Source organism: Ambystoma mexicanum, chromosome 13 (assembly GCF_040938575.1).
Source record: "Ambystoma mexicanum isolate Mex_15411 chromosome 13, UKY_AmexF1_1, whole genome shotgun sequence".
Taxonomy (NCBI): domain Eukaryota; kingdom Metazoa; phylum Chordata; class Amphibia; order Caudata; family Ambystomatidae; genus Ambystoma; species Ambystoma mexicanum.
In genome coordinates, this window is record NC_090938.1 from 68,508,247 (window position 1) to 68,535,097 (window position 26,851).

Below are 26,851 nucleotides of genomic sequence, written 5' to 3' on the forward strand. Positions count from 1 at the left end.
TGTCCGACTGTTACTTCTATACCCTCACAGTACCCTCAGGTTGATTGCTTTTCCCTCCAATATTTACCATCTGTATCCATCCCCTCATATTTATTTTAGACAGGTTTGGCCTCTTTTACCATTTAGATGATGAAAACACTCAGATCAATCTTAACATTTAGAAATCAACTGATGATTTCTCCCAGCTTACACATGTAATGAGTGAAGTTAATGTGTGGATGGTACACACCAGGGCACACCTTAACCTGACAAAGACTAAAACGTGCTTTGTGAGGTAAATCATCATTTAAACGGTCCAGCAAGACAAACCCCACCTTCCAATCATTTGGGTTGGAAACTGTGCTTGCAAAATCAATAAAAAATGTGGGTACTCATTTGGAAGCCACCCTCTGCGCCAGTAGGCAGCTAAATAAGGTGGTAAAAGTGTTTTTTTTAATTTTTTTTACTGCGTCCACATCGCAAGGTTGCTCCCTACTTACTAAGACCCACATTTACAATGGTCGTTGGTAACTTAATATATTCTAAACTTTGCTACACTAATGCCCTGAGTACCTATTGGAAAAAAAGTTTAGTACACCCAGAATGCTGGAATTTGCATTTTCTAAGATCACGCTCAATTTTCAGCAAGCCCTTTGGCTTCCAGTTTAACAGAAGGGACCGTTTAAATGTCTGTGCCTACTCTTTAAATGTCTCGGTGGCCTTCCACCCTCCAAAATTAGAAAATGAAATCTAAGGGCCTCTGTAGGCGGTAAGGGTTTACCAGTACCGGTAAACCCTTACCACCTTACTACGAGGTCCATTTGCGGGTTGGAGAATTTAACGCTTGCTTTTTGCAGGCGTTAAAAACCAACCCGCAAAGGGACCAGGGAGCTAATTACGGTACCGCAATTTGCAGTGCCGTAATTAGCATCTTCCCCATTCCCATTATGCCCTATGGGGCAAAAATGGGAATGGGGAATGGCAATGGGGGAAGGGGGAATTACCGCCCCACCAACCTTGGAATAGGGCGGTAATTCCCCTTTCCACCAAGGCGGTGCCGGTATTTTACCGGCATGGACCAAGGTGCTAATAGCAACTTGGTCCACCGCCGTCCGTGTAATGAGGCCCTGAATGTACAAACATAGATGTCCCCTTTGGTCTCAGAACAGCGGTACTCTATTTATTCCAAAATCTAGATTCAACAGGAGTGAATGTACTCAGTGGCGGGCTGTCACCTGTGGAGCGCTCTACCTAGCAAAATGTGGGATACCACCTCCCTTAGCCTATTCTGCAAAGCACTTCATCTCCTCCAAGATGCAGACTATAGAGCAAGGTTTTCCAAATATTAAAAAATATAAATACATACATATGAGTCCATCTTCAGGTTGACAGGATTCTGCCCAGGAGGTTCAGGCTGTGCCTTCTTCACTCACTGCAATATGGGGAAACAAAGCGAGGGGAGGTGGGCTCATGGATTCCATCTTCTCTCCTCCTTCAGCTCTCCTCCACCAAAATGTAGGTTCTGAAGATAGAAGTGTCATTCTGATTTGGAGAAAAGTAAGTCTGCTGACTTCATGTGGATAAAGGAGCAGCAAGGAAGACAACCACAGAAAAAAGACACAAGTCAAATGGCACCTCTTTGTCCTCTCATCTTCTCTTACCCTCCTCAATCTTAACTTCCTCTGTATATCATAGAGCGGATGGAGACCCACTGGAGCGGTCCTAAGGACATTTTCTCTGGAGGTCCCATCCACGCCGCAACGAAAGCAGATGGAGGTGGAGTGTCTACGAACTACCGGTCCTGTGGGGTCCAGGGAATAGCTGAAACTACTGCTGATCTCCAGGCCCTGAGAAGAGATCTCCTGTATATAAGGGAAAACCCTTTGTTGAGTACAATGGGTTAGCTCAAAATATTTTCACAAAAGTGTGCCCAGCATTTTCTGACATTATTATCAATTTCTGTTAAATTTGACTTCAATCAATGTAAATAAAGTTCTTGAAGCTAAGGGCCTGATTCATGGAAGTGTTTTACAATGGCGCAATCCTATAGGAAAACATTCCATGAATCAGGCCCTAAGTATTGTCAACTCTCTGAATGCAGTGAAAGACTAGCTCTCTCTGAAATACGGGGAAACCCGTTAACCTTTTCTCATGATGGCCGCCGGGATACACTGTTCCAAGGCCCCCTTCCTTGCAGGGCCTCCGGACCGGCAAGTTTTGGCAATATCTAACACTACCACAGCACCCATCTCAAAGCCGGCTGGTGAAGCTAATCTATGCCCCCAGTTTGGCTGGCCTTGCGCTCGAGTGGCATTGACCCTAATCTGCTTTTGCAACTTCTGCACCGCGATGCCCTTTGAACTCTATGACCTTGCCACATGCATGCCTCCTCTTATCAAGCCTATTATTGTTATGCCTGTAAGCACCCAACCACTATTTAGCCCAATTCTACAACCATGTATCCTGCATTTCTTACAACCAAGTAACCCGTAATCATTGAACATATAATGACTGTAAATGTAACTACACGCCTCGAGGCATCACTTTCGCCTGTACTCGCACCTTTCATTCATGCTGTTCTTCACGATTATCCAATGTTCCTTCGGACACAGCCCCCTGCACCTTGGGGTGAGACTCTGCCAAACCGGGCATCCATGCCAACCCTGGCCTTCTTGTAACTACCTATTTTGTATAACACACACCTTTTTTGTCCTATATGATTGTCTGCACGCCTGATATAGCCCCCTGCAACACGACGTGAGACTTTTCCAGTCTTTATGTGCACCTATTTTGTCCCACATACTTGCCTGTATGCCTGATGTAGCCCCCCGCACCATGAGGTGAGGCTTTGCCAGTCTGCATTTGCACATACATATGTTGTCCCACATACTTGCCTGTATGCCTGATGTAGCCCCCCGCACCATGAGGTGAGGCTTTGCCAGTCTGCATTTGCACATACATATGTTGTCCCATGTACTTGTCTGCACGTCTGGTGTACCCCCGCACCATGAGGTGAGGATTTGCCAGTCTGCATTTGCACATACATATGTTGTCCCATGTACTTGTCTGCACACTTGATGTAGCCCCTGCACCATGAGGTGAGGATTTTCCAGTCTGCATTTGCACATACATATGTTGTCCCATGTACTTGTCTGCACGCCTGGTGTACCCCCGCACCATGAGGTGAGGATTTGCCAGTCTGCATTTACACATACATATGTTGTCCCATATCCCTGTCTACATGCCTGATGTAGCCCCTGCACCATGAGGTGAGGCTTTGCCAGTCTGCATTCAAACAGCTATAATTTCTATATCCATTATGCACTTCTCTAAATGTTATATGCACTTTCTGTAACTAGCGCCTAGATGCCTTTGTGTTTTGTGCGCTGAAATAACTGCAAAAATAAATAAATAAGGGTCATTTTTATCTTCAGTAACACTGAGTAGGGATTCCAATACCAATTGTTTCTCTCTCAATATCCCTCAATAGCCTCTTCGTATCATTTAAACATGTCACTGTGGAGGGCAACTCATGGGACCACAGTTCAATAACCCAGTCAGCACTTGTGAGCTTTCCAGAGCTTAATCCACTAACAACCCGCGTTGCACCAATATTGGGCCACTATACCATACAATGTAATCCCCCAAAACCTAATCGCTAATCAGTCAAGTGGCATAAACTCAACATCCTATATCCAAACTATCTAGCCGACAAAACCGAAACTTCTCCCCCCTAGATTTAGACAATCCTAACCCTAATGCATTGGATCAACCTCCACCTGCACCGTGTGTCGTTGCCTGGAACTCTAGATCCACCATTAAAACAACATGCATGTTTTGGAACATGCCACACTCGCAGAGACCTCAGGCCTCCACAGACAGCACGTGCTCGTAGTGCCGAAGCACAGCAACATAGCTCATAACCCACATGGACTATTCCCTGTTAATCAGTACACTCAATGAAGAACAAACTTTGTACACACATGACATAAGCACGTTTCAATAATTGATAAATCAGATACAATTATTGTTATTATAATGAGGGTATTTATTGAATGTGGACCTGGCTTTAGGAAGCAACCGAGTGCTTTACAATCACATGGGGAAGAACACAGTGGGAGAGGCAGAGTAAAAAAGGAGCGCGTGCTAACAGGGGGGGGGGGGGTCAATTGGCAGCATGGGCTCGACAAGCAACCGGTAGGAAGACAGGGGCGAGCAGATCGCAGAGTCTCAGGTAGGGTGAATGTAAGCACAGCTCTTTAAAGAGTACCCCACATACAGCAACGATGGGTCCCAACCAACGCAGCCCTTCACCCATCGCGCGTGAATAGTCTGCTATTCATTTGAATGGCAATAACATCAGTTCATGCAGCACCTAGAAGCAGGAGAAATATGGCATGACATTTAAATATGATTTTATCAACATTTTGGGTCCCTCAAGTAACTTATAAAACCGATAGGGTTTGCTAGGGGCTCCCTGGTACTTGGTCAGGGAGACAGGGGGTGTTTTCCATTCCCTCATTTCGGAACTTTAAGGCATATGTTCTAAGAACATGGTTACAAATTGCAAATAAGTTGCAGCTTTTCAACATCAAGTCTGAGTTATCAGAAATGTGCCTTTTCATAGACCCATGTTTTGAAATCATATCAGCCCTTTCCATTAAGTTTCTTGGCAAGCAAGGGAATTTGAACTCACACACCGTGAAGTTTATCTATTGAGTCAAGCTTCAAAATGTGAGTCATTGGAAGAGATTCTCAAAAAGTGTTTTGGGCACAAATGTGCATCTCATCACTTGTGCTAATAAAATGAGAAAGCCATTCTCAAAGGCATCTTAATGAGCGCAACCTGGATGTCACCCCTTTGCACATTTGCACAGATCAGGCGCAGTCTCGAATCTTAAAAGAGGATCCCAAACTCACAAATGGGATGCGCTTTTAAATGCACAGAAATGAGAGTCATCCTTCTGCATCTTTGGGAACAGGTGCGCCCTTGCCATTCCCAATGAGCCCTATGGGGGCTCGATTGGGAATGGGGAGGTACCAGGTCCGGGTTCCTTAAATGATGAATGACTGTGTCTTGCAAGGTTGGAATATCCCGGTAATTCCTCATTTAAGGAACCCGGACGCTAATAGCGGCATGGCTACCTCCAACCTTTTGCCCATTGTGTTCAGTCTGTTGAGGTTGTGTGAATTTTCAGTTATATCGGCATGGAAGATTAACCCTAGATATTTCAGATAACAGTTTACTAGTAGCTGGGAAAGAAGGGCTCTGTGATCAATACATAGATCAGTGGTGTGCAGCTGTGTCAATCCCTGTCAGTTGAAACTTTGCTGCATTATGGCGTGAGCTCTCAGTTTATTAAGCAAGGCGGTGGATAACTTCCTTTTTTTTATTTCTTTCAGGAGCCATGGAGCTGCGCCTCATCTTGAAAGCCATTGGCTTCTCTTCCTTGGTGGCCATTGGAATCCCAGGCAATGTCTTGATTCTGGTGACGTTTCTCCACATCCGGATTGCGGAGAAGCACCTCCTACCTCCCAACATCATCCTCTTTGCGCTGGCATCGGTAAACCTGCTGGTGATCCTCACCAAAGGGGTCCCTCAGATGGTCAAGTCCTTGGGTTTCCAGAACATCTTCAATGACTACGAGTGCAAGACCATCTCCTTCGTGTATCGCGTTTCCCGGGGAATGACCATCTGCATCACCTGTCTGCTGAGTTGCAACCAGTGCGTCATTCTAGCCCCGCCCTCAAAGTCCTGGTTGTTCATGAAGCAGCGAGTGCCCAGGAACGTCACAGTCATCATCGTCGCACTCTGGTTCGTCAACTGTTCTATATACCCGTCGTGTATTCTGCAGGTCCGCGCCATTGCCAACTACACCACATCAGAGTATATCTTATACTTGGAATTCTGCATCCACGACTTCATGACCTTCGCCTCCTACGTGGCCAACGGCACCGTCATTGCCCTGCGCGACTTCTTCTTCGTGGGCCTTATGACCATCGCCAGCGTCTACATTGTTGTTATTTTATATCGGCATGGGAAGCAAGTACGGGGCATCCGGAGCTCTGACAGGAACGCGGGCAGGACGGCAGAGTATAAGGCCGCCCGGTCAGTAGTCCTGCTGGTCACAATCTATGTTGTGTTGTTTGGGCTAGACAGCGGGCTATGGATGTATACACTCTTTGTATCCAGGGTGGCACCTGCCATTTCAGATGCCAGGGTTTTCTTTGGCACCCTGTATTCAGCCCTCAGCCCCATTGTTATCCTCAAGACGAACAAGAAACTTCAAACCACACTGAGGTGCGCGCACAAAGATGGCGCCATTGAGTCTCCTATGGAAACCAAAAGTTCTGATGTTCCGTTATCCAAGAGTTAAATCAGAAAAGAGGGTTGTTTCTAAAAATGTGGTTGCCGCCATGGAGCACTAGTTCTTGTCTTGACGTCTCTGTTACTGCTCATTCAATGTTGGAAATACAAGGAGCTCACGGTCTTCAAATCCATGTACAGCAGGCCCGTTTAATATTTAACAGCTTGTCCCCCCAAAAAATGCAATAAAATATGTTGTGGACCGCACACATGCCTGCGTTAGTATCATTGCATTTTTCCAAAGGGACATGTAAAAGAAAGTGCCGCCACTTCAATACATGTTGTGGATTCTGAATCGCTATATCGTGTCACTTGTCATTTAGAAAGTAGCAGGTGCTTATTGAAGCATAGACATTCCATTTCTTTCTCTTGCTAACGCTGACCTATAGGAGCTCTTACAGCGATTTCAGGTTAGTTGAAGGTGTGCACAACAAAAGGCACACAGACACACACACACTCACTGATGTAGTGGCATGTTGTTACAAATTACATACACCTTTCAACTTAAAGACGTGTTTAATGATCAATTAATCAAATCATCAGTAATATCTAACAGCATGGCAGATCCTGGTTGAAAAAAAACGAAATGTTTCAATAAGCAATTATAGAATTACAGCATCGGTAAAGTAATGTTTACCTCAGTCAGAAAAAAAAAAACACATTTGCCTTAAACATGAATTAGCTGGAATGCATAAGTTACATCATTTTCACTCGGTACAGCCCCCAGAGCAGACAGTGACAAGAACGATGCACTTGTGAGACACAACAGGTCGCGGTGAGCGCGTAACCCATTGTTTCCGAATCCAGAGAAAACATCGAATACAAAGAAAGTGAAGGAGACATTACCGATTTTTTTTGACTGAGAATGATAGGTATCTTTGTATATGGATAGTAAATAATTGGTCGGAGTGGGATAACAGCATAAGTTAGGGTAGGCGTGGATGAGAGGGTGTGCAGAGGGTCTGTCTCGGGAGGATAGCTCAGGAGCAACGTGCTCACCTTGGAAGCAAAACAACACAGAGCAACACAGTTCGTTCCTGGGGTCCGCACTTTGAAACCTCTGGGTATTAAGCACGTTCTAAATAACCTATCATATCATTTTTTTTTCTTGTTTGTTTTTTTAAGTGGAAAAAGCAAAACGTGATGTTCCTTTTTCTGTCGAACACATGAGGGCATTCCTCCACTCGTTTTTATTTTTCCTCAACATGTTCAGGATATCCCGTTGTTTCTAAGGTAGCTTGGAAATGGAGATGCGGATCCCGTCTTCCTTTTCAGTAACGGGCATGTGCAACGCGGGAGGCGATGTACGTGGGGCTAAGGAGGTTTATCTCGGAGTGAGGGTGGGGGTGAGAGATGCGGTGGGAGTGCATGGAAGAAGGACAGGTGATTCCTGTGCACAGGTTGTTCGGACCCTGGGCTGTTTTTGAGTGATTTAGCCAGGGCTTGGAGAGTGTGATTGGCTGTCACACCCACCGTGGGGGGTGAGTTCTCATAAAACACCCGCTACTTTCAAATAAACTGCAGATCTAACCCAGGTTCTGTGTTGCTGCCCTACGACTGCAGGCAAACATGTGTGCAATAAAAGTGACATGGAGACTGGCCTTTTTCTCAACGGAAGGGCGCCATTTCATTGGTGGAATTTTAGGATCGTGGGCTTTTTAAGAAATGCTGATTACAATTACACAATAACACCCCCATCAGCAGGCTTGATCCAAAATGCCTAGGACCCAAGCTGTGTTACAAAGAAAAAGGAAGGTTCCTAATGAAAGTTCACTGGAGCATAAAACCATGCAGGCCTTTGGCTCTCCTAGTGAGTTCTGGGCTGACCAACCACTGACGCAGGAATTTATGCTTTTAGCACCCTCAGGCCAAAGCCTGAGTTTAAAATAATGAGGCAATATGCCCTCAAGCGGCGGGCCGACGCTGTAGGTAACAGCCCGCCACCCAAGTTAAGGGCCGGAGCAGCACGACGGTCCCTCAATGCGGACGGCGGCCCCGTTACTGAAAGGGTTGGCCTGCCGCTGAGGGAAATGTATTTATTTATTTCTGAAGCACTTAGACAAGAACCTGGGGGCATGGGAGCGCTGGGACAGAAATACAACATGAAACATACAAAGTAAGATTCAGAGGGGGGGAGTCCAGAGTGAGGTGAGCATGGGCAAGAGTCCGCTTTCAATCAAAAAGAAAGGCTTTCAACTTACGTTTGGAACTGGGTAGACTAGGGCTTAACCTTAGATCGACGGTGCAGGGGTATTTCATAGGCGTGGGGATGAGAATGGAAAACATCACTTTTTGACCTGTGTCAGTTTTGCCTTAGGTATAAGAAGTAGACCACAGTTATTGGATTTGAGGCTGCATCTAACCGGTAGCCATTTAAGCCGAGCAGCTAGATAGGACAGGCTTTCACCGTGCAGACAGGAGTGTGAGATGCAGAGCGTGCGAAACATGACTGTCTTTGCTACCGGGAGCAATGTAATGCTCTCTGAGCTGTAGACGCATGGTCAGTTTGTTGCAGACCCAGTAACACCCTCACTGGGTTGTTCTTTACGACTTGCAGACGGTTCAGTTCCCGTTTACCAACGCTTATTAAGGTGCTGGCGCAGTAGTCTAGGCGGCTCCCAATGATCGCCCTGACTAAAGTGGCACTGCTGGTCATATCAAGATATGGTTGATTTGTGCCAGTCATTTGATGTAATACGTTGTGTTAGATACTAAACCTCTGATGTGTGCCTTCATTGAAAGTTCACAATCGATGGTGAGACCCACTTTTTTAAGGGAGGCGAGAAGACAGTCTGCAATTTGGCATTAGGAGAATGCGTGATCAAGCTGGCACAACTTGGGGCCAGTACCCAGTATTATCATCTCTGTCTTACAGTTGTTCAGGTCTAAGCCATTCAACAACATTGTGGGATGTATTTACCCATGCATCCGGGCCCTACCTCAAAACTGTGCAGTACTGACATGGAAAACATCATGATGGCCAGAGCTTCCCAGAAAATGCACAGGGAAATGCATGAAGAATAGCCTGCCACCCATTTTTGCCGATGTTATGGGCACAGAAGGACACTGCCTAAAACGCCATTGGACTACCCACACAGTAGTCTGAAACCATTGGGAATGGCAATGCTAATGGCCAAAAGCAAACCCATAACTGTTGGGAATTCATTTTCTTAAATCCCAAAAAGGGGTGCAGTACCAGTACTCACCACTATCCAAAAGCCGGCATTTTAAAACCACACCAGATTTTACTTTTTTGTGTAAAACTGAATGAAACCAAAGCAGGCTAAAGAAAGACTTACTGAGAGGTGGATACAATGTAAAGTGATATTCTGAAGTGACTTGAAGGTTTATAACAAGACTGGCTGAGCTGTGGATTGCAGCAGTTTAAGTTGCATTGGACTGAAAGACACTAAAAAAAATCTAAATGTTTAAATTGACTGAGTGACCTACTTTTGAGTGTCACATAGGTTGCAATTGTTTAACTGTCATAGTTTTAAACTTAGAATCAGCCTTCTAGCTGCATATGTGAAAATGTTTAGTTTTATTTGAATGCAGAAACTGGGGAACAGAAATGACAGCTTAAAGAGATTCCAATTTGCCTGGCAACTACCCCCATCAGGAGTGAAACTTTAGTGACAGCTGTGTTCCCAGGCCTAGCTGCCCTTTTGCTGCCCACACTAAGGATATGCCATCTATCTGATAATTGAATTACCTGTGCTCTGCAGGAGAGTGAACAAAGCCCTCTTCACTCAGGCAAAGGTTTTATTACCGCAGTCGTAAAATGTAGCTTCCTCTTGGCAGGAGCTGGGAGGGGCACTGCCTGTGAGAGCAAGCTGGCTTGGCAGAACTGGACAAACCAGTATTTCTACCTTGTGCTGAGAGAAAACCACACCCCTTTGTAGCCAGAATATTGTTTAGAAAAAGATTAATAACTCATGGTGCGGACATGTGAACATTTTAGAAATGATACCATAATTCTTGTGATTTTTCTGCCCACAGTTTAAGAGGTTTTTAGAACCGGTGGTATGTACAGGGGGGTGTCAGCGGAAAAGTGGATATTACTCTAAATGTGTGCATGTTAAAAATCTGAAACTTCATCAATTAATGTCCATACCCCCTGCGCACATGTATGTAAAGTTGGGTCCATGTCAGAAATTGAAAACTCAGTTAAAAAGTCAATTATGTGCCATCTCTGAATGCAAGCTCCTAGAAAGAGCAGATTTGGACAGAGACATGGCTAAATTCAGCCACACCATGTATATGTAATTTCAAGCAACTGTGTAACTGTGAAATATGTCTTTTATTATCAAATATAGAATGTGTGCAATCTGACAGGGGAGTGCCCTCTTGGCAAGCCATAAAATGACATCACTCTGACTCACAGTTCATTCCCCAATCAAGTGATGAATGGAAACTTGACCAATGACAAGTGAGAGGGGTAGGGTCTAGTGATGCTGCACACACACCCACTTGCAGAACATATAAATGGGCCACTGAAACTTAGATAGAGACCGTCAAAATCCATCTGCCGCTGGAAGCTCTGCCGGAAAAATCCATACTTTACCTCCATCAACCTCCAGAGAGCCAAACTAGAGACTTCAATCTATCCAGAACTAAGAGACCAGACCAGGGAGAAAGCAGTGCTGTACCCAGAGAGACCCAGACCAGCAGAGAGAGCTGACCCAGATCACTGTGAAGTGCAGAGGCCAGACCAGACCAGACCAGAGTCCAGTTTAAAACCCTGACCAGATCCGTGACGAGGCCCATTTAATTCAAGAATATAGTGTGAGTACATAGTAAAACTGTGTAGAACCCATCTCTTAGTTAAAATAATATAATTCAATCCATTTTTAACCTAAGTAGAACTGCAGCTTAGCAATTGTGTTATCCTGCCATCAATTTAAAGCTGAAAAAGTGTGCGTTTAAAATTTCAAATCTGAAAAACGACCTTTATTCAATCGTTCATATCTCCGCAACCGTTTGTGCTAGAGACTTGCAGTAACTTTCATTTTGAAGCTGAGATCCTAGGCTTTCCTAGGACCCCAAAGCGATAGAGATAGTCCTTGTGGTTCCTCTGTAATAGCGCTCGGCGCATCCGCAAATTTTACCGCGATTTGCAAATTTCTTCACATGTAAAAACTGCTGCTGCTTGCCTTCCATTTGCCAGAAATTCGTTTAACCTGCTCACTATCCCTGCCTCATTGCTAGTGTGAGCCTGGACTAATATTAACTAGATATCACTCACCCTGAACCTCTGAAAGGGAATTAAAAAGCATTTCCAGCATATTTCTCATCCATTGCTAGCACATATCAAAGCATTTGGGCCTGTGTTTTCAAAACTCCTATCTGTGTTTTAAACTTCTGTTGTCTAAGCTTGGGGGGGGATTGAACTGATTACATTGATTGCATTTCTGAGAACTGTGTGCTCTCCTCCCATTCCATTGCATTGCATAAAGAGGGGGGGGAGTGAATAGCCAGAGAAAAGTGATTACATTGTTTTGTTGAAACCATATTGAGTATTTTCTATACTGCATTTCATTCATTCAACCTTGCATTTCCTTGAACCCTATAAAGCATTCTCTACCACATTATCCTTATGTACCTATTTACCAGTGTGCTACCTTATCCATTTCATCTAAACTCCTTAGTAATTATAAAGAAGTGTGCTAGTGCCAGATTCTCTGTTGTTAATCTGTATCATATCAGATTAAGTGTGATATTCAATTATTAATTTATTATAAAGTGTCATATATATATCTATTGTTTAAGGTATCAAATAAACTCTTTTAACTTGCAAAACAGAACTACTTCTTGGCTCAGTGGGGTCAGGGGGATTCCAAGAGAGGGGTGTTATATAGGGGTAGTCATCCAGAACGCATGAACTGGACCTAAAGATATATCAATAAGGGTTTTCATTCAGTATTCTAGACTAGGCGTTAACTTAGCTGTAGTGCTGAATTGAGTCCTTTTACAAATTGGGGGCTCGAGCCGGACGTTTGGGTTAGAATACCACTTGTGCAGCTTAATACAGTGTGCTAACTGACGGGATACATACATCCGGTCGGATCACCACGCTGCATTACGCTGTGAAGCATTCCTCAAAAGGGACACTCCAAGAAAAGTTCTGTTCTGCAAAAATAAAATACAAACTTCTGTAAGTCAGGACAGAGACCAATCTCTAGAATGACGACCTTAGTAGACATGAAAATAGCCAGAGAGCACCTCTTGCATAAGCTATTTGTGAGAGGTGAATGGACCGAACAGGGCCAGGATGTGTGGTTGCAGGCCATCACACAACAGGTCACTGAAACAGGGTCAGATATATATAGAGATCAGGGTCCCTTACATGTGGCCCTGAGTGAACTATATATGGCTCCTAAAGCCAAAGAGGAACACAATAAGATTGCCAGGATAGCAGCATACCTGTACCTATATATGGGAGACATGCAGGATAGAAAATCTGGCAAATAGGCAACAGATGGCATTACAGAAGGCCCAATCTGACCTGGTCTCTTCTGAGCAGAGGCTGCAGAGGAGCCAGGAGTCAGAAGATGATAGTAGGCAGCACATCATTAAAATAAAGAAGGATATGGATGTGCTGCAACAGGAAAAGGTAGAACAGGATACCAGATTTCTGGCCTAGCAGAAGGAATACCAAGAAGGTTTGGACTCCCTACTGCAAAACCAGAAAAAGCTGGAGCAACAACTGGACTTCAACAGGGTATGTGCTGAGCAGGTAGTCACCCTGCAAGGCCACCTAGATAGAGTGAAGGCAGAGAGCAACAAACTAATTCTGAAAGACCTGGATACCCAGGCAGAGTTTGATCAGGAGCGCCAGAATGCTGGTGCCTTCCAAAGGCAAAGGGACGACCTGGCGGCACAGATGCAGGCTCTTAGTCAGGAAAGGGATACCTTAGGCCAGGAAGTCTGCCATTTAAAAAGAAAAATGGAAGAAAATCACCTGGCCCACCAGGGACTGGGTGACCTCCAAAAAGAACACCAGAACTTGCTAGAGCACACCAGGAGGGTGGAGGATGCTCTAGCAAGAAAGGAGCAGGCCAATAGGGACACAGCTCAGGAGGTAACCCTCCTGCAGCAAAGACTGGCCCAGTTCTCCAGGACCAACCAGGAAGTACAGAGGGAAAATGAGGCTCTCTGCCAGCACAATGAGAGGCTCCAGCAACAGGTAGCGATGCAGGAGAAACTGATAGAGTCGAGTAAGGCCTTAACAGAGGAACTGAAAGCACAAATGCAGGCTCTTGCATTGCAACAGGGAGCAGGGGCGGATAGAGATGAGGTCCGCTGGGAAAGAGAGATTCCTGACCATAACCGCAGGAGCCCTACCACCAGGGGCCTTCATCTCCCCCAGTCCCTGGACTCTACCACCCCCATGTCCCCTGGCGCACATGAGCACAGGGCCACAGGGATGGCAGATTACTATCCAGCTAAGAGTATGGGGCTCATAGGCCAGTACCACTCAGGAATGGAGGGGTGGGCATCCGGGTATGGGCACCCAAGTACAGTACAGTTCAATGGGGAACCCCAGGAGAGTAGGCCCATTAAGGGCATCCTGCAAACCTCTGCCCAGTTAGGTCAGTGGAGGGGGTACCCATCAAATCCTGGCAGCAAGGAGGAATCTGAAGACTCCTCTGAACTGCGCAGGACACAGGAGACCAGGTCCCCACATTCTGCCAGCCATTCCCAGGCTCGCAGAATCCGGGAAAACCTGGAAGAACAGACGGGAACCTCTGGGAGCAGTGCCTCTGAGTCCGAGGAAGAATGGACAAGGGTTACCCGAACCAAAAAGGCCAATAAGGCAAAAAGGGCCTTGCTTAAGGACCCCTTAAAGCAGATTAAGGCGATCAGGAGCGTCATCACGCCTTACCATAAGAACGCTAAGTATTCTGTTTGGGAGCACTTAGAGTTGTTTGAACAAATGATGGAGACTTTCCATTTGAAGGACAGCCAAAGCTGTATTCAATATGTAAAGTGGACCTTCTCCCCGGAATACTCCAGTTTCTTTGCGGGGCTGGAGGACCAAAATCATTTAAGATGGTCCACCTATAAGGCGGCCATCTTGAAACATTTTTCTGTTCACAGAAATCCTCAAGAGGCTCGCAAGGCAGCCTACAATTTGCAATGTGGGGAGGATCAGGCCCCACAAGAATTTGTGCAGGAGTTAAAGCGTGCTTTTGCACAGACCACAAGAAGGGTGCGCACAGATAGTAGAGAGTTCATAAATACGTTTTTCCATGCCTTGCCCAAATACATCATGACCCAGCTCGTGAGGGATTTTCACGAGAAAAGATCCTTAGATTGGGTCATTGAACAGGCTACCCGGATCTATGAGGTGCAGAAACCGATAGATAGCAAAAGTAATGCCCAGAAAAACCCCAAAGCCAACAGCACCCCTGCTGCTGCCAAGGTGGCAGAGGTAAAGGTCACCCCCGTTTTGGATTTGGAGATGGGGGGGCCTAAAAACCTACCTGCACCTAATAATGCTAGGCCCAGGAGGTCCTCGGGTCAGTCACAGACAGGGAGCCAGGGAGGCAGCCCCACAAATGGGGTCCCTCGCTCTCCTGACTATGTAAGTCCTCGCTACAAAGGTAACAGACCCATCCTGGGTTATGTGTGGACTCCTCCAGCCCAAGGGGGGGGATCCAGCCAAGCACCTAACCCAGGGAACTTCCCTCCAAACTTCCCACAGGAGGGCAGAAATTTACCAAACCCTGGGCAGAACTTTTTCCCCAGATATCCACCCGACTTCCAACCCCAAAATCATCCATCCTTCTTTCCCCAATTCCCTGAGCCCAGACCACTGAATCCGGGAGAGGGAAGGCCAAGGGTGGAGGGGTACCCAAATCTTCCCAACCAGGGGTACTACCAAAGAAGGGACAGCTACCCTTCCCGGGATCAGCCCAGGGGAGAAAACAGGGTCCCGTATCAGCCTGAGCGGGTTTCCCAGTTAGAGCGCCAGGTTCAAAACATGGCGCGGGATATGGGTCACATACTGAGGGCTCAGCAGAACCCTCAGATCGGCATGCCGGCGCAGAACGTACCCAACTCTGGACCTGGTGCTCCAGAACAATGACGGGGGCAGCACCCCGATAACTCACCGGTTCCCAGGGAGGAGGCACAAAGGGAAGGGGGGTGTAAAGCCTTGGAGGAAGCTTCCTTCCTCACTTGTAAACAGCCCCTGGAAACCCAGGAACCGGAAACGAAATCTCTTGCCCCTGAAAGTCTGCCTCCTAAGGAGCAGAGGGGGGGTAGGAGAAACAAAAGACCCAAACAGACTCAGTTTGAGGAGGAGGTACAGATCTTCCAATTTGAGGGAGAGGGATCCTCAGAGGATCCTGGGAAAAGGATCTTCTCCTTCAGAGAGGGGGGAACTCCTCCCAAAGAAAAATGGGTCCCTAGGGATGCAAATCCAGACTGGGGAGATGTGGAGCCTGAGCTACCGCCGCCCACCATCTCATCCCAGAACCAACAGCAAGAAAATCCCCTGGTTCAAACCCATCCTGGTGACTGCCTCCAAAAAGGGGGGGGCGGCCCGGAACCGGAGCCAGGGGAACCCACAATGGCTCTGATCTCCAGTTGCCAACTTTTTCTTTCAGATTCCCAAGGCTCTCCACAGAATTCTGCCCAAATCTCTTCGCTAGCGATGTCCAAAACCAGAAAGTTAGCCCACCAGTTGTCCAAAAATGTGCATTATCTGTGCCCCCTTGAGGAGAAGGAGGGAAGATATTATGCCCCGGTACAAGTACAGGGGCAGGGTACAATCTCGGCACTGGTGGACACTGGATCTCAAGCTACCCTTCTGTCCAGAAGGGCCTTTGACGAACTGAATGCAGGAAGGGGAGAGAATTACCAAATTCCTCTCACCTCTCTTCCGGGACAACTACAGAACTTTGACGGGAAGGAAATTCCCGTTGAGGGGACTGCGGACTTGGACATTAAGATCGGGCGACACAAGTTGAAACACCCGGTCATAGTTGTGACCCCGGAGGGCACCCCTTGTTTACTAGGGAATGACCTCCTGAGAAGGTTGTCACCCCTAATTGATTGCGTAAACAAGGTCCTCTGGACCCAGACTAGCCGACCCATAAAATTAAAACAGAGTGTCAACCATGTTAGTTTAAACGGCACATGCCACATGGTTGAACAAAAATCTGACCAAGTAGAATTTCACTTCCAGAACAACCAAATTCCAGACGTGACAGTAATAGCAGTAGGACAACAGACTAGTGATGGGGGGTCCTCTCTATTTCTGAAAATCAACCTTCCTTCCAGTTTAAAGTGGTATTCCACGCTGGAAGGGAACACTTTGAAATTCTATACCAATCCACAATCTGAAACTCCCACTCCTATAGTCCAGAAAGATGTGAAATCAGCTCAAAGCCTGGCTGATATTCAGCAAATTGGAGAGCAGTTGTTCATCCCTGTTCAGTTAAATGATGGGAAGGACTCTATTCTCGCTCGAGTGTGTGTGAACAACGGTAAGAGCTTCATCAGCGAAGCCATGTTTCGCCAACTTCCAAAAGATCCAGCCATTCCCACCTTCAAACTGATAGACAAATGGGAAATGGACCTGGAAGCACCTAATTCCAAACATCTCCTGCCAAGCAGGTGTATGCTCAAAATCTCCATTGGCAACAAGAGCATAGTCCACAATTGTTGGGTCGTGCGAGACGTCCCTGCCGCCTTTTACTTAGGCAGTGACATTCTCAATCGCTTTGCCATTAGTTTGGACCTGATAAACTTCAAAGCTTGGTCCCGATTAGCGGATAATCCCATGGGCTTTGATGATCCAGAAAAAGCATTTAGGTCAGCTCAATTGCTACCTTATGCAGTTGAAATTCAGATCAAAGAGGAAGTCACCATCCCAGAAAGGACCCGACAATTCTCCCTGGAAGTGAAAGTTAAAAGAGGACAATATTTGCAAAACCCTGATGCTTACATACATCTAAATGCTTCCCTCCAACTGCAAGGGTTAGGGGTAAACCCAACACCATTAGTCAACATAGAACATGACACCATTCTAATAGAGGTGGATAACAGCGACTTAAAGAGTATTACTCTAGCCGCAGGCACCATTATTGGAATGGCGGTTGATGACCGACATTTCTCCATTGATCTTGTAAATGAACTGTTAGGGCCAATCCCCAAGGACTGCGTTGACAGTGACAGTGATGACAATACAACACCAGACAGGATTTTTACCCGGCATGGGGGGAACTTCCTGGTGTACACTTCTTGCCCTTATGGTATGGAAGATGTGACTTGTGACTTCAGGAGGGATGAGGTGATTTTCCAGGTCCATGAGGGCTGCCTTTCCCACCTGAAGCCTCCGGTCCAAATCAGCACTCTGACCAGGGACTTCTCCACCCAGCTGGAGGAGGCCGCGGAGATAGCCAAACCAGAAGTCTTTCCAGGCTTCAGGCAGATGGTGGAAGAGAGAGTCAACCTAGCTGACGCCTGTGTGACTCTGGAACAAAAGCAAAAGTTGAAACAAGTTTTCTTGGATTTCCAAGATCTCTTTGCGGTAGACTCATATGACTGTGGTCGCACTGACATCCACACAACAACAATCCCCACGGACCCTGGCATGACTCCTGTGTTTGTGAAGCAATATCGCTTGCCTCTCGCATCAATGGAGTCCCTTACTGAAATAATTAAGAACCTTGAGTCCCGGGGAATAATCCGTCCAGTCCACAGCACCTTCAATAATCCGGTGCTGGGAATATTGAAGCCAAACGGCCAGTGGAGACTCTTGTGATGACCTCAGGGAGCTCAACAAACGGGTCCATACTTCCCTATGGCCTCTCCCCTACATTGACCAAGGGCTGGCCCAGATCCAGGGGTCACAGGTATTCACTGCAATAGACCTGACCAATGGATACTGGACTGTGCCTGTCAGTAGGGAGGACCAATACAAGCTGGCTTTTACCTTTGGGGGCCAGCAGTACACCTGGACCCGGACTCCCTTCGGATACCTCAACTCCGGCAATGAATTCAACATTTTCCTACATAAGGCCATGCCTGACCTGGGTGCGAGGGGTAACCTGGCTTATGTAGATGATGTCCTCATCAAAAGTTCATCTGTGGAGGAACACATAGCGGAGATCCGTTATGTTCTGACACAGTTCAGGGCCGCCGGAGCAAAACTTTCCTTTCAGAAAGCACAGTGGTGTAGAACCCGTGTTAATTTCTTGGGGCATGAGATTACTCCTCAGGGCCTCTGTCCCCAGGAAAAGAAAGTGGAAGCACTTCAGAAACTGAAAGACCCCACAACTCTGCGAGAACTAAGGAGCCTCCTTGGACTGACTAATTACAGCAGGAAGTTCATTGAGGGCTACGCAGAGATCACCAAACCCCTGATTCATCTCCTGAAGGGGGGGGTCAAGTGGGAATGGGGTCCAGAACAAGCCGAGGCAGTAATACAACTCAAGAGAAGCCTCTCACAAGCGCCTTGCCTAGCTTACCCTGTCAGAAACAAGGAGTTCTTCCTGGAGACGGGGTTCTCTGATACGTGCTTGACGGCCGTATTATACCAAAAGCATGACAAGGTCAATAAAGTAATCTCCTATGCGAGCAAAACTTTATCCTCTGTGGAGGAAAAATTCAACGATTGTGAGAAGGCACTCCTGGCAACGGTGTGGGCATTGAGGAATTACCACCCGTTTATCCAGGGGGAACACATCATAGTGGAGACTCCACACCAGCCTCTGCAATATCTCCAAAGTGACAGAATCCGGGCCGGAAATGTGAGTAATTCCCGAATTACTTCCTGGATTCTGTCAATGCAAGGCTTTCCTGTGGAGGTCAGATATGGCCAAAACAAGAAGAGTCCCCTCGCGCAAGGTCTGGCTGACTTGCATGATTGTGCCAGAGAAAACTGTCTCGAGGACGAAAGTCTAAAAATCAAGGACAACACAGAGGCATACCTTAATTCCCCACACAAAGTCTTTGAAGAGGACAAGTGTGAGGGAATGCCCACTGTCTATGTGGATGGATGCTCTTACCATGTTGACAACAACGGGGAGAAAGAACTAGTGGCCGGCGTAGGGAATGCATGGGTGAATGAGTCCCCAGAACCCTCCGCTGGATACAAAATCGGTCCCCGAAGTAGTCAGGTGGCAGAATTGATGGCTGTGCATCATGCCATCCTCACTGCTGTCCAGCATCAACTCCACGAACTGGTCATAATCACAGATTCGGATTATGTACGGAACGGGTTCGTGGAGCACCTGGTTAATTGGAAAACCAGAGGCATGTTATGTGCTAACAACAAACCCTTGAAACATGGGAAGTTGATCCAAAACATTGATGATCTGGTCACATCGAATGAGATGACCATCTATTGGAAAAAGATCAAGGGTCATTCCAAAGTAGAGGGACCAGACAAAACTGGAAATGACTTAGCTGATCAGCTGGCCAAAACCGGGGCCATCCAAGGGGATCTAATTGAGATTGAGTCCCTGTTGGGGGAAATCCAGGTCACTGCCATCACTAGGTCCCAGACAAATGCTCACAACGACCTTTCAATTGCACAATGGAGTAAGGAGACCCCTGATGCTGATTTGATCACTGCTCAGAAGGGGGATCCAATAATTGGTAAATTTTACCAGCACCTTGAGGACCCTGAGAACTTTCCCCTGACGGATACCGATTACATTGGGAAAGAGGACTTAAGAGTGTTGATGAAATGTCCAAAAATGTTCCGGATCCAAGACGGTTTGCTGGTAAGGAAATCCAAAGCTGGCCACGATCAGTGGGTGGTTCCTACCTCATTCCGAAGCCTGATGTTAAGTCACGCCCATGATGCGGCCACCGCCGGTCATAGGGGGTTTCACACAACACTGGAAATCTTAAGAGAGGTTGCATACTGGCCACACATGGGCCAGGACCTCAACCAATATTTGAAGGGTTGTCTTGTGTGTGCACAATTTCAGCCGACATCCCTCACACACCGGGCACCTTTACAAAAGCGGGGGATGACACTGCCATGGTCAGATTTACAAATCGACTTTGTAGGCCCTGTGATTCGCTCGGCTAGGGGGAATAAGTACATGTTGACTGTGACATGCTTGTTTACCAAGTGGGTGGAATGTCTCCCAGCCCCAAATTGCAAGGCAGAAACTGCAGCTGCTTTGATGATTAACCACATCTTTTCCCGTTTTGGTCTACCTCAAAGGATTGAGTCAGATAGAGGTAGCCACTTCACCAGTGAAGTAATGACAAAGATGTGGGAGATACTGGGGGTCAAGAGAAAGCTGCATATTGCTTATAGACCAGCTTCTTCTGGGGCAGTAGAGAGATATAATCGGACAATTGTGAGCATATTAAAGAAGTTTGTGGCAGATTCTGGGCCAAGTTGGGTTATCCGATTACCTCTGGTCCTAATGGCTATCAGATCTACCCCTTCATCTGCAACCAAAATGTCACCATTTGAGTTGATGACTGGGCGCAAGATGGTGCTTCCTCAGCATTTGCTCTACAGGACCCAAGAGCAGACACTAATAAATGCCTCCACTACTCATGAGTATGTGGAGAATTTAAGGAAACACCTTCAACATGCTTTTGCTTACGCTCAGCGGAATCTAGAAAGATCAGCTGATAGCATGAAGACCCACTATGACCTGAAGACTTCCAGGAAGGAATATCAGGTGGGGGACCGGGTCTATCTATACAACTTCCAAAGGAACCAGGCCAAGCAGCGCAAATTTTTGCCTACATGGAAAGGACCCTTTGAGATCATCGACAAGATCTCCCCTGTGGCCTACAAGATCCGCATCCGCAAAGGCGGTTCGGCAGAGGGGGAAGACAAGTGGGTCCACATAAACCAGTTGAAATGTTGCCATCCCAGGCACACTCTGCAACAACTGGAGGAATCCTCTGGAATCCTAGCGGGTACTGCCTCGGACTAATTCTGTTCCAATCATAAAACATACCACATCTAGTCTCTAAAATATTGTGATTTGCATGAAACTGTCTCTTAGTTATACTGTTTTTTTTTAAATAAGAATGTAATGTCTCGTCATGATGAAATGCATATGCTGTCCCACCATCTCAACAGTGGTGGAAAAACGTCTATGAGTAGGTATTGCCGCTCTTCCTTTGTCGTCCTAGGAGAAAGAAGACCTTGAGACTGGCCAAGGAGGACGATCCGGAGACCGGGAACGAAGATCCAATGGGCCCAGTGGACCGCCCAATACTCCCATCAGGACCGGCGAGGAGAACCGATCGATCCGACCGGATGGAGGAAAAGATGCTGAACTGTGCCATTTATCGGAAGAAGAGGAGAACTACATCCCAGATCTTGCGGGTCCCATTAGTGAAGGATCAGATGGCCACCGCAAGAAGGGGGGCTTGTGGGATGTATTTACCCATGCATCCGGGCCCTACCTCAAAACTGTGCAGTACTGACATGGAAAACATCATGATGGCCAGAGCTTCCCAGAAAATGCACAGGGAAATGCATGAAGAATAGGCTGCCACCCATTTTTGCCGATGTTATGGGCACAGAAGGACACTGCCTAAAACCGCCATTGGACTACCCACACAGTAGTCTGAAACCATTGGGAATGGCAATGCTAATGGCCAAAAGCAAACCCATAACTGTTGGGAATTCATTTTCTTAAATCCCAAAAAGGGGTGCAGTACCAGTACTCACCACTATCCAAAAGCCGGCATTTTAAAACCACACCAGATTTTACTTTTTTGTGTAAAACTGAATGAACCCAAAGCAGGCTAAAGAAAGACTTACTGAGAGGTGGATACAATGTAAAGTGATATTCTGAAGTGACTTGAAGGTTTATAACAAGACTGGCTGAGCTGTGGATTGCAGCAGTTTAAGTTGCATTGGACTGAAAGACACTAAAAAAAATCTAAATGTTTAAATTGACTGAGTGACCTACTTTTGAGTGTCACATAGGTTGCAATTGTTTAAATGTCATAGTTTTAAACTTAGAATCAGCCTTCTAGCTGCATATGTGAAAATGTTTAGTTTTATTTGAATGCAGAAACTGGGGAACAGAAATGACAGCTTAAAGAGATTCCAATTTGCCTGGCAACTACCCCCATCAGGAGTGAAACTTTAGTGACAGCTGTGTTCCCAGGCCTAGCTGCCCTTTTGCTGCCCACACTAAGGATATGCCATCTATCTGATAATTGAATTACCTGTGCTCTGCAGGAGAGTGAACAAAGCCCTCTTCACTCAGGCAAAGGTTTTATTACCGCAGTCGTAAAATGTAGCTTCCTCTTGGCAGGAGCTGGGAGGGGCACTGCCTGTGAGAGCAAGCTGGCTTGGCAGAACTGGACAAACCAGTATTTCTACCTTGTGCTGAGAGAAAACCACACCCCTTTGTAGCCAGAATATTGTTTAGAAAAAGATTAATAACTCATGGTGCGGACATGTGAACATTTTAGAAATGATACCATAATTCTTGTGATTTTTCTGCCCACAGTTTAAGAGGTTTTTAGAACCGGTGGTATGTACAGGGGGTGTCAGCGGAAAAGTGGATACTACTCTAAATGTGTGCATGTTAAAAATCTGAAACTTCATCAATTAATGTCCATACCCCCTGCGCACATGTATGTAAAGTTGGGTCCATGTCAGAAATTGAAAAATCAGTTAAAAAGTCAATTATGTGCCATCTCTGAATGCAAGCTCCTAGAAAGAGCAGATTTGGACAGAGACATGGCTAAATTCAGCCACACCATGTATATGTAATTTCAAGCAACTGTGTAACTGTGAAATATGTCTTTTATTATCAAATATAGAATGTGTGCAATCTGACAGGGGAGTGCCCTCTTGGCAAGCCATAAAATGACATCACTCTGACTCACAGTTCATTCCCCAATCAAGTGATGAATGGAAACTTGACCAATGACAAGTGAGAGGGGTAGGGTCTAGTGATGCTGCACACACACCCACTTGCAGAACATATAAATGGGCCACTGAAACTTAGATAGAGACCGTCAAAATCCATCTGCCGCTGGAAGCTCTGCCGGAAAAATCCATACTTTACCTCCATCAACCTCCAGAGAGCCAAACTAGAGACTTCAATCTATCCAGAACTAAGAGACCAGACCAGAGAGAAAGCAGTGCTGTACCCAGAGAGACCCAGACCAGCAGAGAGAGCTGACCCAGATCACTGTGAAGTGCAGAGGCCAGACCAGACCAGACCAGAGTCCAGTTTAAAACCCTGACCAGATCCGTGACGAGGCCCATTTAATTCAAGAATATAGTGTGAGTACATAGTAAAACTGTGTAGAATCCATCTCTTAGTTAAAATAATATAATTCAATCCATTTTTAACCTAAGTAGAACTGCAGCTTAGCAATTGTGTTATCCTGCCATCATTTTAAAGCTGAAAAAGTGTGCGTTTAAAATTTCAAATCTGAAAAACGACCTTTATTCAATCGTTCATATCTCCGCAACCGTTTGTGCTAGAGACTTGCAGTAACTTTCATTTTGAAGCTGAGATCCTAGGCTTTCCTAGGACCCCAAAACGATAGAGATAGTCCTTGTGGTTCCTCTGTAATAGCGCTCGGCGCATCCGCAAATTTTACCGCGATTTGCAAATTTCTTCACATGTAAAGACTGCTGCTGCTTGCCTTCCATTTGCCAGAAATTCGTTTAACCTGCTCACTATCCCTGCCTCATTGCTAGTGTGAGCCTGGACTAATATTAACTAGATACCACTCACCCTGAACCTCTGAAAGGGAATTAAAAAGCATTTCCAGCATATTTCTCATCCATTGCTAGCACATATCAAAGCATTTGGGCCTGTGTTTTCAAAACTCCTATCTGTGTTTTAAACTTCTGTTGTCTAAGCTTGGGGGGGGATTGAACTGATTACATTGATTGCATTTCTGAGAACTGTGTGCTCTCCTCCCATTCCATTGCATTGCATAAAGAGGGGGGAGTGAATAGCCAGAGAAAAGTGATTACATTGTTTTGTGGAAATCATATTGAGTATTTTCTATACTGCATTTCATTCATTCAACCTTGCATTTCCTTGAACCCTATAAAGCATTCTCTACCACATTATCCTTCTGTACCTATTTACCAGTGTGCTACCTTATCCATTTCATCTCAACTCCTTAGTAATTATAAAGAAGTGTGCTAGTGCCAGATTCTCTGTTGTTAATCTGTATCATATCAGATTAAGTGTGATATTCAATTATTAATTTATTATAAAGTGTCATATATATATCTATTGTTTAAGGTATCAAATAAACCCTTTTAACTTGCAAAACAGAACTACTTCTTGGCTCAGTGGGGTCAGGGGGATTCCAAGAGAGGGGTGTTATATAGGGGTAGTCATCCAGAACGCATGAACTGGACCTAAAGATATATCAATAAGGGTTTTCATTCAGTATTCTAGACTAGGCGTTAACTTAGCTGTAGTGCTGAATTGAATCCTCTTACAACATCCAATGATGGATCTGGTTGTACGTAGCATTTGTGACCTCAGTGTCTTTGATGAAATCACCTGTAAGTGGAAACAGACACCGAGTGTCATCAGCATAGTCATGGTAACAGATACCATCAACCTCAAGAAGATCAAAGTGGATGAGCATTAATAAATTGAACAAGGTGGGTGATAAACAGAGCCCTGTGGAACTCCACACTGTATGGCCACGCCTTATGGCATGGCACCCTCATGAAACATGTGCAGATCATTCGGACAAAAATGATAGTACCCATTTGACTTCTTCGTTATAGAACAAGGCCCTCTCGAGCAGTCTGCTGGCTAGGATGGACATATTGCCGTTAGCACCGTGTAGTTTTCCACATGGGTGCTAAAGTATATATATTTTTTAGAAATATTTTAAAATAAGAACCTTACCTTTCCTGCGGCTCCGACCAGCCCGCAGAGTGCTACTGAAAGCGCAGTCTGTTTTATTGTTGATGACTGTAACGTCATCATCATAAAAACTGACTGTGGAAGAACAACACTGCTGGGACCGGTGTCACTAAGGAAAGTTATGTTTCTTTTTTTTTCTTTGGAGGGTTAATCAAAAGACCATTAGCACCTGTGTAGTTAACTACACGGGTGCTAGGGTGAGTGGGAAGGGGGAGCGGGGAAGGGAAGAGAAGCGCCTGACACTTAATGAAAGTACTCGGAATGTGGGTTTACCTTTGTGAATATAGCCCACATGCCAGCATTTTCATTGGCTGCAGGCCCAGCCCAGGCTGCTAATTAGTGATATAAATGACACCTGTGAGCGGCATACCAGCTGGTCGGATCTCGCCTTCCATGGAAAGGGAAACAGGACTTCCTCTTCCGGTCCTTGGCCTGCGTGGATGAATCCAGAGAGTGGAGGTCCACAGGAGAGCCGCAGGAGCCAAAATAGAATGTTGTATGGCAGTGTGAGTGAAAGATAAGTGATGGCAAGGGTGGTCAGCACTGCTGATGTGCGGAGGGGGAGCCTGTGAGTCCCAGCACGCGTCGAACGCAGGATTTTATCACTAACTTCAGCTTTGGCTTGGAGCACACTATTTGGGTGTTGCACTGAGCCAGGGTGGTAATAGCATCTTAACGGATACAATATTTATGTGTTGCTTTTTTCTGCGAATATGAGGAATCTGTGGGTTTTGTGGCACGTCACGTTCACTATTATTACTTCCCCAGAACCCACCTGTTACTTAAGTGAATAAATCAGGCTCTCTCAACTTAAGCTGCTCCAGCACCTCCCAGAGCCTTATTATTTCTGAATTTTAGGCAATTAGGGTCTCCTCACATAAGCTTAGCTAATCCCCCCATGGGCCCACCAGATACTGACACGCTCCGTGACTTTTCATTGCCTAAATCCACACCCATAAGAATTAAACCTCTCCCTCTGGTTCCCTTATCACGCTAAGCAGAAACCTTCTTCGTTTTATCGTTTCAAAAGGGCCTCTCAAACCCTGATCCCATACTCAGACCCACTCCTTTACTGGATCCTACACAGCCCTCTGATAACCCTAGTAACAGACAGAGGAAGTAGCCCCACACCATAGTCCCCTTAGGCATACCCTCTCCATCTCACAAGCCCTTGACATCCTGGAACTCCTTTGGCTATTCACCCTGGGCAACCACTATCCACAACGGCAGATTAATCCTCCCGGACCACAGCCTTCATTGGACCTAAAACAATTCCACAATGTTATGACAGGTTCTCAGGTATTTATACTTAGACGGATATGCTGTCAAGTTGTCAGGTAATCTTCAGTTGCTTTATTCAGGTACTTCAGTTATATCAGATGTAGTCGGGTCCATCGGGAGAGTAGGAAGTACTATCACGGGGAACCCACTGGCTCCCACCACCCAGGCTCACATAACTCAACTGCCTTGGGTGGAACTCTAATCAGACCTAAACATTCCAAGCTTCTAGCAAACATTCCACACATGACATCACTCCATAGATGCCTCATCCAAGCAGGACAACACACAGGAAGGAAGGCCAGTCACAACACACATAATCCCCTTATTATTGTCATGCCTAGAAGAATCG

The 26,851-nt window shown here is 46.0% G+C and overlaps 1 protein-coding gene across 1 annotated transcript; it reads left to right on the forward strand.

Annotated features, from left to right (window-relative positions):
• Nucleotides 1–5,387: 5,387 nt before the first annotated feature.
• On the forward strand, nt 5,388–6,356 carry LOC138520251 (olfactory receptor class A-like protein 1). The gene has a single exon (XM_069632714.1). It carries the CDS (start codon nt 5,388–5,390, stop codon nt 6,354–6,356), a length of 969 nt encoding a protein of 322 aa, XP_069488815.1.
• Nucleotides 6,357–26,851: the final 20,495 nt, after the last annotated feature.